The sequence below is a fragment of the Phocoena sinus genome, chromosome 10 (genome assembly GCF_008692025.1).
Source record: "Phocoena sinus isolate mPhoSin1 chromosome 10, mPhoSin1.pri, whole genome shotgun sequence".
Classification (NCBI taxonomy): domain Eukaryota; kingdom Metazoa; phylum Chordata; class Mammalia; order Artiodactyla; family Phocoenidae; genus Phocoena; species Phocoena sinus.
The window spans coordinates 58,328,474-58,339,148 of record NC_045772.1 but is presented as its reverse complement, the minus strand read 5'-3'; the positions used below and the strand labels follow the sequence as shown (position 1 = coordinate 58,339,148).

The following is a 10,675-nucleotide window of genomic DNA, read 5'->3' as shown; positions in this document are numbered from 1 at the left end:
CGTAGGTGCCTAAACCTGCCTGAAGCCCAAATGCAGATGTCTGCTCTAGAGGTCCTTTCTCAAATCCCCTCTGGCCTTACCCACCGCCATCATCACCCCTCCATCACTGCTTTCTGACTCCCTTTCTCTTGCAAAATTACTCTTGCCCACCTCCATCCCAACCCCAACCTATGAGGCAAAAATAAGAATTTTACCTGCTTTTGAATTCTAATAGGCCAGAATAGGAGTTTTTCTTCCTTCCAACTGGGGACCTATTGTGTATGTTGGGGAGAGAGTAGAGTGCACCTTTGGATGTAGAAGGGGAAGGGAAGACCCAGACCTCCCTTGACACTCCTCTCTGAAAAAATGGGACCTGGACACCCACCTCCATAGGGGTACAGGCAGCTGCCCTTGAAGGCTGAGTGGTGGGCTGGGAATCTTTGCGAGGGTTGTGGGGAGAGGGGAGGAGAAGTGTGCCCCCACTTTGGAGAGAGGATTGTGATGGGGGTGAAGGATGCCTTGGAATAAAGGTGTAAGCACTATTGACTCGCTTCCTCGGACAGTAGACAGGCCCACCTCGGATCCCTTAGCCCTTCCGGGGGGGTGGAGTCCGAGCGAGGGACAGACGGGTCCGGGATGCAGGGGGTGGGACGCAGTGAGTGACTGGGGTGGGGAAGGGGTGAGGACCAGATAATCTCCGAGGGTTAGGAGTGGGGAGAGGAGGCGAGAAAAGAGCAGAGGCGCCACGGTTCGGCGGTGGGCGCCGCGGAGTGGCAGCCCCTAGGGAAGGAAGCCCCGCCCCGCTCCTCCATCGCCGCCCCGCCCAGGCCCGCAGCGCCGCGCTGCAGCGCAAGGGGCGGAGAGGCAGAGCGCCGAGAGAGGACCAGACGCCCAGGTCTCCCGCATCCCGGTGCCGCAGGAGCGAGGAAGCGCGCCTCGGCCCTGTTCCCCAGCCTTCGTCCAGGCGCCCGCCGCGCCTTTCTGAGCCCCAGGGACCGAGCACCTGTCCTCCGCCTGGGCCTCAGCTGAGCCCTCTCCCCCGGAGCACATACGACCCCTGCAGCAGAAGTGCCCCAGCCCCACACCGGCGACCACCATGGCCGAGACCAACAACGAATGTAGCATCAAGGTGCTCTGCCGATTTCGGCCCCTAAACCAGGCCGAGATTCTGCGGGGGGACAAGTTCATCCCCATTTTCCAAGGGGACGACAGCGTCGTTATTGGGGTGAGTGCCGCCCCTGGAGGGAATTTCGGAGAGGGGGCGGGAGGCTGAATCTTTTCCCCTGCCGAGCCTCAGCCCCTGCCTGTCTCTGCGCCCTCTCTCCACCGCTCATCCTCCATCCTTTTCGCCGCAGCCCCTCCTCTCCCTGCATCAGGATGGCTGGGTGTGGCCTGGCCAGGCCGGCGGCCGAGTCTCTGCAGAGCGAGAGGGGGCTACTTTCCCGCGATCAGGGGACCGGATTCCCCTTTGCTGCACTCTGCAGCGTCCCCACCCCTAGAGCCAGTCCCATGTTTTTCTGATGTTTTCCTTCTTCCCTAGGGAAAGCGCATCTTCCCTTTGTTATTGGCTCAGATCTCTACCCCTACCTCCCAGGAAGGGGGAGACTAGTGGATGGGCTAGATGAGAGGTGGGCAGTCCAGGGTCTCTGCGGAGGTATAAATGAGAGTGGACTCTAGGATCAAGGCCTCCATCATTCCCTGAAGTAGTTACAGCCTGGACTTGGGGGGAGGGCACAGGTCTGATGAAGGGTTTTCAGAGAAAGAAATATGTTGGTGCCACACCCAGTTTGGTGGGGGAGCCTCTGGGTCCTAAGGAAATGTCTGCCTTTCTCTCCCAGGTACAGTAGGAGAAGGATTTCAGACCCCCCAGCTCACCCTAACAAATAAAAATAACCAAACCCTGAGATCCTAACAAGTAGTTGCGTATTCATCCTTTCTCTTGATGATCCAATAAAAAGTAGCAAGCCATCTCCTCTACCTCATCATGACAGCCCCTACCCATGGAAGAGACCTTGTTAAGAAGGAGAACTAGTATTTACTGTGTGCTTGTTACTCTACATATATTATTTAATCTTCAAAACAACACTCTGAAGAAGGTATTAATATTTCCACTTTACAGATGAGGAAATTGAGGCCCAAAGAAGTTGAATGACTTTCTCAAGGTCACAGTGTTAATTCACGGATCTGAACCTAAATCTGTGACTCCAAAGCTCATGTCTTTCCTTCTGTATCACATTGCCTCCACGGTTTTCTGTTCTGGGCTTTTATCTGTGATGGCTCCAAAGGAATTCCTAGGGAATTCCTCACCTACCCCTCCTTTCCTAGATTGGTTGGGACTGTCAGGCTATGGGGTGAAAAGATCTGGGGTTCAGTCCAATAGGGAGTCGGGCTTAAGGGGTGCTGGGCCAGGAAACTGTAGCCAGTTTGAGAAGGGAGAGGCCCATATAAGGACCATCCTCAAGGTCAGGGGCACTTCTTATGTGTCTTTCATCCACAGTGCTTGGCACAGAGCATGCTTGTTAAAAGAATGAAGGAAAAAAAAGGGAGGGAGCCTGGGCCTTCTGAATCAGTGAGATTGGGACTTTGAGTAAACATGCCTTAGGAAGAGACTTGCTTACATGTCCTGTCCCTAAGGGCCCTAGTCCATCACCAGGCTCTCTCACCCACACTATGGACTCAAATGGGTGCTTTCGCCCTGTGTGTGGCTTATGTATGTGTGTGTTTGCCACATAGAGAGGGCCCCTGCTTCTCTTTGTCTCAGGGACGTTAGACCTTGCAGTCTGGTCAGTCTGGCCAGGCTAAAATAATGCCTGGATCAACCCTCGGGGCCTCTTCTCTGAATAGTCTGGACAGTGGGCGTTAGCTGTGAGAGTTAGAGCTTGAGGGCCCCCTGAGACATAAAGGCTGAGAAATAGGAGAAAGGTAGTTACGGAGGAACAAATCCACAAAAGGCTTCCACTTTTAAGGCTAGCTTCCTTGCTCTGGGTTTTTTAGGTAAATCTGAACCAACTCCTTTAGGCTCTCTGGGCCATCCATCCTGGCACGGTGGGCGCAGGGCATGGGGTGATGTTGGGAGGAGTTGTGTTGATCTGTCTGATTTGCCTAGCTAAACAGGAGAGACATGGTGGAGGTTGGGAGAGAGGAGAGATGAAGAGAGGCCCAGGGACCCCTGCCAATTCAGATTGTATCTTACTCCACAGCTGTTTCTTCCTTATCTGTTTTGCCTGATGTTTGCAGGGCTGTACCTTTGTCTCGCTCTGTATCTTCCCATGCCCTAGCCCTTCCTGTCAATCTCTTCTGCCAAGATAAGTGCTTATGGGGGGGCCATTTTGTCTCAGGCAGCATCCTTGGAGCTTGCCTTCCCAGCCTTTCTATATTCATTCCTTCTTCCGGAGGATGAGGGCTATAGGAGAAGTGATTTTGAGGAGTGCCTTGAGGGTCCCAACAAGGGAAAGAAATCTCCCATTCCCTTTCTTCTGTCTTCCTCTAGCTCCCTTTGGGGACCAGTGTGTGGGAAACTGAGGAATTCATGGAGCAAGCAGCTTCAGGATGTCTGGGAAGGTGAGGGCAGGATGAAGGTGGGAGAGGCTAATCTCTCCAAGCCCAACCCCTGCTCCTTTCTCTGGAGGCTCTCCTCTCTGCACTGCGGCTAGCTCTGGGCTACAGAGTCCCTAATGTTCATGGGCTTTTTCTGCTTGGCAAAATGTAGGAGAATAAGCTGGGAAGACAGCCCTGTGAGCCTTATCCACACCGCCCCCCCATGACTTCTCCCAGGAATCTGGGGGATGGAGCTTTGCCCAAGTTAATGGCCTGAGTCATAGTAGAAGGGTGTCTGGGTCACTGTCTGTGTGTGCTATGTACCTTGTTTTGCTCTTTGGGTCACTCAGAATCCACTGTGACTTTTTAAGTGGACCCATTTAAGTGTCTCTCTGCCTTGGTCTTGGTGGGCAGAGTGCCTGCTGTCTGAGCTGTTGCATCTATACCAGACACGACAGCAGGGAAACACATAACCTCTCCGCGCCGCCCCCCCAACTTCCTCTGTCCCTCCCCTTCCCTTCCTCCCTCCCTCCCTCCCTCCTTCATTCAAGTATCTACCACATTCTACCTCCCTTAGGTCTCCTGATGGTTAAGTGCGTTCTTAAGGAGGCAGAAAAGCAGGGTCACCAAGTACCTCATTTGGAAGAGCCAGGTTGGGACCGGCAGGATTATTGGAACAGGATCAGTATTGTTTGAGGTGGCTCAGGATTCCTTTGATGTCTGAAGAGAGGGAGTAGTCTCCCCTTAGCCTTGGGCGAGTCTGTAAAGGAAAATGGAGAGGGGAGGTAATGTTCACTGTGGCCAGTGTCTCTCCAGCATTACCATGGCAACAATCCCCAGGGGTGTCACTATGGAAATCAGTCCTGGTGCTCTGAAGTTCAGCCTCTACCAAGTGCTTTAGCAAAGGTTGAAAAGGTTGGTCGTCTTTGGACCCCTGATCTTAGGCCCTCCCATTAGCTTTAGTCAGCACACACAGTGGAAAACTCCAGAAAGTGCTGGGAAACACAGTTGAACAGGAGACAAGGTAGCCTGAAGTGGGTCAGAGGAGAACAGAGTCCTGGGTTGGGGGACTCTGAAGAGAAGCCCTCTGGAATAGGCACTGAGGAGCGCTTAGACTGCTGTGGGTGGAGACATAGTGGAGCTCAGAGGCATTCCTTGAAGGTGGAGGGTCTCCCTGAGTGTTTCTAACCTAACAGTCTTCTAGTCCCTGACTCTGTACTGAGTCACAGAGTCTTGGATTATTACCTGGAGGTAGAGATGGTGAGGGAGGCTCCTTGGAGAGGATGGGTGGGAGAACTGCATTCTTCTGAAAAAGGGGGTGAGGTTGCCAAAAGGGAGTGATGAAGGGCTTTAGCTCTGTCCAGAAATATTTGGAGAAATGCCCACATGGAGGGGGGCGGGTGGGGTAGGGGAAGGAAAAGCCACGATAAGGATCTGACGCAGTGTTGGTATGTCAGTTCTGGGATCACTTTGGCAGTGTGGGTCTGAAATCAGATTGCTTGGGTTTGAAACCTTGCTCTACCATTTCTCAGCTGTTTGGCTTTGGGCAAGCTACCTTACCTCTCTGAACCTCAGTTTTCGCATCTATAAAATGTAATAATAATAGTACCTACTTCCTACGATTGCTGTGAGCATTAAATGAGATAATGCATATAAACTTCTTAGCACACTATGACAGGCACATAATAAACTCCCAATAAGTGTTAGATGTTATTATCATTTTATATGTGCTGTCTCCACACAAGCTAGCCTTTGACACAACTGGGCAGTGGTTAACATTTTCCCCTCTTACTGGTTGTTTCATCCAAACATCCAGGTCCCTGGTATCTTCTTGCTCTCTTCTTCCATCAATATCTGTGCTTCTTCAACAAATATTTACGAAGAGCATCCTGTGGGCCAGGGACTATGCTTGATGTTGGGGATTTAGAGGGAATCCCTGCTTTCAGGAAACACTTGGTCTGCACAGTGATCCAGGCTGAAAAGTGGCCTGGGCAGAGTCCTGGGAGGGGGCATCAGAAATGGCTTTTGCTAACTGTACGTACACTTCCCCAGATTCTGATACGAAATCTCCCACAATGTACCACCGTCTGACTTAGAATAAATATGTGTCATGAAAGATGTGAATAATGGTGATGCTTCCCATGTGAGTAGTCTAGAAGTGGAAAAAGTGGAAAACCGCTGGTCTAGTTATTCTCATAAAAAGATCTGACAAAACGAATTCACCATGGCTGTAATCAATAGAAAATTAAAAGACATTTGTACTTCAACAGATATAAAAATCTTAAGAAATGAACTAGATTTGGGACTCAAGGGCTCAACTGGGAGTAGGGAAGTGGTAGAAGGCCTTCCCAGAAACCCTAGAATTGTATCCATGGCTTTCTCTGCTCACGAGATTACTAAGTGCACCCATTTTTAGCTCTTGGATATTTTTTATCCTCATGGTTCCGAGAATGCCACCCTTCCTCCCTCTCTGGTCTCTTCCTTCCTCCCAGCCTAGGCTGAGGAAAAGGAGTTCCTTGGGCAATAATTGCCTTCAGCACTTGGAGAGCGCCCTCCATTTCATTGAGTCCACAGCACCCTCTGGAATCCTGTAACTGGGAGTGTTAGAGAAGAGAGAGAGAGAGAGAGTTAATCCCCACGTTCCCAGAAGGGAAGAAGGGAGGGGCGAGGTTGGCTTGAGAGTTCTGTTTAATCCCCTTTGGCTGCATGCCTGGCTTCAAGAAGCACGGATAGACATCATTGGTGGAGAAGAGGTGAGAGTCACTGGCCTGAGATGGACATGTTTTGTTTGTTTCTATTTCTTGGCCACTGGATGGGAGAAATATTGAGTTAGATTACAATTCAAGAATCAATTATAGACTAAAACAAATTGAAAGAAAGATATTACCACTTAGAAGGAGAGGCGTCAAGGCCACATAAAATCTGTTTATTGTAACACTGTATGATTTTTTATTCTGTGTAATAAGAATTTTATTCTTTGTAATGAAGTGTAATGAACGGTATAGATAAAAAGGGTGAAAAATTCACAAAAGTCCTATGAACAATTCATAAACTCACTCAAATCTTAAAAAAAATCAAGGTAGATTTTTCTTTAATAATTCTAAACATAATCATAATCTGATTACAACACTAATATATTTTAATTGTTGACAAAGTTAAAAACAAAGAAAATCACATAGAAGAAACTAAAACTCACTCAAAATCCCACCCCCCCAAAAAATACTGTTAACAATTTGATGTATTTGTTTCCAGTAGTTTTTTCCTGCATATATACATATAATAATTTTAATAAAAGTGTATCATAAACTATATTGTTTTGTAACCTGTTTTTTCACCAACAAAATGTCATGACTATTTCACCATCGTTAAATATTTTACATAATTTTATTTATTAAAAAACTAAGTTAATTTTTTAATGTCTTACATGCACATGTGACAAAATTCAAATGATATAAAAAGATATACAATGAAAAGTAAGCCTCCTTCCTACTCCTCTTTCCTAGCCACCCAGTTCCCCTTTCAGAAGGCAGCCTTATTGCCAGTTTCTTGTGGATCCTTCTAAAAGAATATCATACATTTACAAGCAAATACATATATACATGCATGCACTTTGTTTTAACACAAATGATAGCATACTATACATTTTGTTCTGTACCTTGCTTTTTTTTTACTTAACAATGAGTCTTGGAGATCCTTCTATATCAGCACAGAAATATCTATCTCATTCTTTTTAACAACTGTATAATTTATTGTAGGGATATGCCATAATTTATTTAGCCAGGTCTCTATTGATGGATATGGATACTTAGGGTCGTTCTAGTCATCTGCTATTACAAACAATTGAACGACCCTATGTATATTTAAGGGCCCAGCCAGTGCAATGCATCATCAAACTATTTTTGGCCACTGCATGCATGTGGGATCTTAAGTCCCTGACCAGGGATCGAACCCATGCTCCCTGCAGTGGAAGCATGGAGCCGTAACCACTGGACCACCATGGAAGTCCCATCGTCAAACTATTTTATTTTGGCCACTTTGATAGGTGAAAATGCTACTTCATAGTCTTAATATTCATTTCTCTTATAAACAATGAGGTTGTGCGTAATTCATATTTTAAGAGCCATTATCACATCATTTTGTGATGTGATATTTTATGATAGCACTTACTGAGGTATAATTTACATACAGTGAGTGCACAAATCTTATGCAAACAGCTGGATGAATTTTATAACATATTTTGACACCTGTGTGACCACCACCCAGATTGAAATCTAGAGCATTTTGATTGCCCCTGAAAGCTCCCTTTTGCCCTCTTCCTGTCAATATCACCCCAAGGCAACCGCTACTTTGACTTCTATCACTACAAATAAGTGTTGTTTATTCTTGAATTTTATATAAAAGGAATAATACAGTATGTGCTCTTTGAGTTTCAGTTCTTTCACTCAACTCCTTTTTGAGATTTATTGGTGTTCTATTATGACATCATTTTATTTTTTAATTAAAAAAATTTTTTTTGGAGTATAGTTGCTTTACACTGCTGTGTCAGTTTCTGCTGTACAGCAAAGTGAATCAGCCATATGTATCCCCTCTTTTTTGGATTTCCTTTCCATTTAGGTCACCACAGAGCACCGAGTAGAGTTCCCTGTGCTATACAGTAGGTTCTCATTAGTCACCTATTTTAGACATAGTAGTGTATATATGTATGACATCATTTTAAATAGCAGCAAAGAATAAAATATATGTACATGCCATAGTGTAATCAATTCCTTGTATTAGCCAGTCCCCTAAATGTAACTCCTTTCAGTTGTCTTCAATTTCTCATTATTATAAGCAGTGTTGATAATAAACATTCTTGTAGCTAAATATTTGCTACAAATATTTCCCTAGTACAAATTCTTAGGATTAGAATATCTGGGTCGATGGATATGTACAATCCAAGGATTTTGATTATGCATTTTTGAATTGCCCCTTAAAAGTATGGATGTACTGTCCTACCAGAAAAGAATAAGCATGCTCCTTTCGAAGAAGTTGTACCCCCTTGAGCCCTCATCTACACTGCATATTACAATTAAGTTTCTGTTTTCCAGTTTCATAGGTGAAAAATGATGTTACGGTTTTTTTCTTCAGAAAAGTTGATCATCTTTATGTTTATTGAACATTTGTATTTCTTCTTCTGTTGTTAGTACCTAACTCTTGTCTATATTTTTCTGGTTAGTTTTGTCCCTTGTCACTAACTTATGAGAGTTCTTTATGTAGTAAGAATATTAATATCTTTGTTTAAAATTTTTTCTTATTTAAAAATTATGTATTTTCATTTTGGAATAGTTTTAATCTAAGTCAAAAAGAACAACAACAAAAACTCCTAAAATCCCACTGTCCAAGGATAGATACTGTTAACACGTTTTTCTGTGCAAGCTATACATATATACATATATATAATTTTTTTACAGACATGAAATAATCCTTCATATACTCTTTTGTGTGTGTTTTTTTATACTGCATACTATTTTAAAAACCAGTTTTTTCTTAAAATTATTTTGTGCGTAACTTGTCATTACACATTTTTCTGTAACATCACCTATTCTATTTTCTTTTTTTAATTTCAAAGCAATACGTTGTCATTGTAAAATATTTACATATCACAGAAAAAATGTAGTAAGCATAAGTTCCTGTCATTCTGCTCTCCAGTCATAACCACCATTAACAGATCTATATACAGTCTTCCGTATCTTTTTTCTAAGACTGTTCTATCCATATGCTTTTTAAAAATGTATAATCACATTATACAAATTGTTTTTATTTCTTCACATGATCAATCTTGGACATGTCAATATATGTAAACCAACCTTGCTCATTTTTTTTTTGCGGTACGCGGGCCTCTCACTGTTGAGACCTCTCCCGTTGCGGAGCACAGGCTCCAGACGCGCAGGCTCAGCGGCCATGGCTCACGGGCCCAGCCGCTCCGCGGCATGTGGGATCTTCCCAAACCGGGGCACGAACCCTTGTCCCCTGCATCAGCGGACTCTCAACCACTGCGCCACCAGGGAAGCCCCAACCTTGCTCATTTTAATGGGGGTAGATTATGGAGGAATCATAACCGATATCTTCTTGATGGATGTTTGAATTGTTTCTAGTTTTTCTTGGATACAAACGGCTGCAGTGAACATCCTTCTACACACATCTTTAAGTGCTTAAGCAAGTGTGCTACACACATAAAATAAATTCCTAGCATTGAAATCGCTGGGACAGAGTATGACCAGCATGGACTTTTAAATATTTAATAGAATTGTCCTCCAGAAAGCCTCTATCAGTTTACAGTACTCCCTTAGTTGTAGAGAGCACCTTCACAACTTCTTTCTCTTTGTGGATTCTGTTTTTTGGGCTTCAGAATCTTTCACCACAGAGACCAGATAAATATTCCAGGTAGATATTTATCATAAGCCAGATTTTAAAAAAAATTTTAATGTTAAAAAATATTTATTAGTATAAATAATATGTTCCTTTTTGCAGAGAAGTAAAAAGAAGGAAACAAAATAATACACTATCGTCTCACTCTCTTTGGCATTAATAAAACAAGACAAAACAAAACACTTGTACATGGTTTAAAAATGTAAACTTTCCGGGATACAGACTGAGAAATGAAAGCCTCCTCTCTCCCAGTTTCTCTCCCCCAAATAACCACTGTTAATACTTTTATATAATTCCTTCTGGAAAAAAATTCTACACATACTGATGCAATATTGTAGATATACCTAGACCCACATCTTCAGCTTTAGCCAACTTTTATGATTTCATTTTTTGAACCACAAAGACTGTTTATTTGACACCAATAGCATACATCATAGTAAAAAGGAAACCAGTGATCACAATTTAATGTTGTTTGGGGGATTCTAAGATAAAATAATAAAATAAGTGGTATTAACAGTGGAAAGAAAGAGACAAAACTATTACATGCATATGATTTCATACTTGGTAACTCAAAAGACTGAACAAAGAAGCTAATAACATTAATAAGATATTTTATAATGTGATTGGATAGAAAATGAATAAATTGAAGGACCTATTATGTCCCAGGATCCAAAAATACACCTTATAATAAAGTATGACTTTTCTTAATTAGTTAAAACGTGTCTCCCAAACTCTGGTGTCCATAGATCTG

The 10,675-nt window shown here is 44.0% G+C and overlaps 1 protein-coding gene across 7 annotated transcripts in view; it reads left to right on the top strand.

Annotated features, from left to right (window-relative positions):
* The window catches only part of KIF5A (kinesin family member 5A), a 37,552-nt gene that overhangs the window by 2,405 nt on the left and 24,472 nt on the right, over positions 1-10,675 (top strand). For 4 of the 7 annotated variants that reach the window (XM_032644414.1, XM_032644410.1, XM_032644412.1 and 1 more), the window contains exon 1: positions 846-1,204. The exons of 2 other annotated variants lie outside the window; for them this stretch is intronic. In XM_032644414.1, coding sequence (XP_032500305.1) covers positions 1,076-1,204 — 129 coding nt within the window. In that variant the 5' untranslated portion in view covers positions 846-1,075. Of the gene's footprint in view, positions 1-831; positions 1,205-10,675 lie in introns of those variants that run through there. One more of the 7 variants, XM_032644413.1, reaches the window with a different exon arrangement.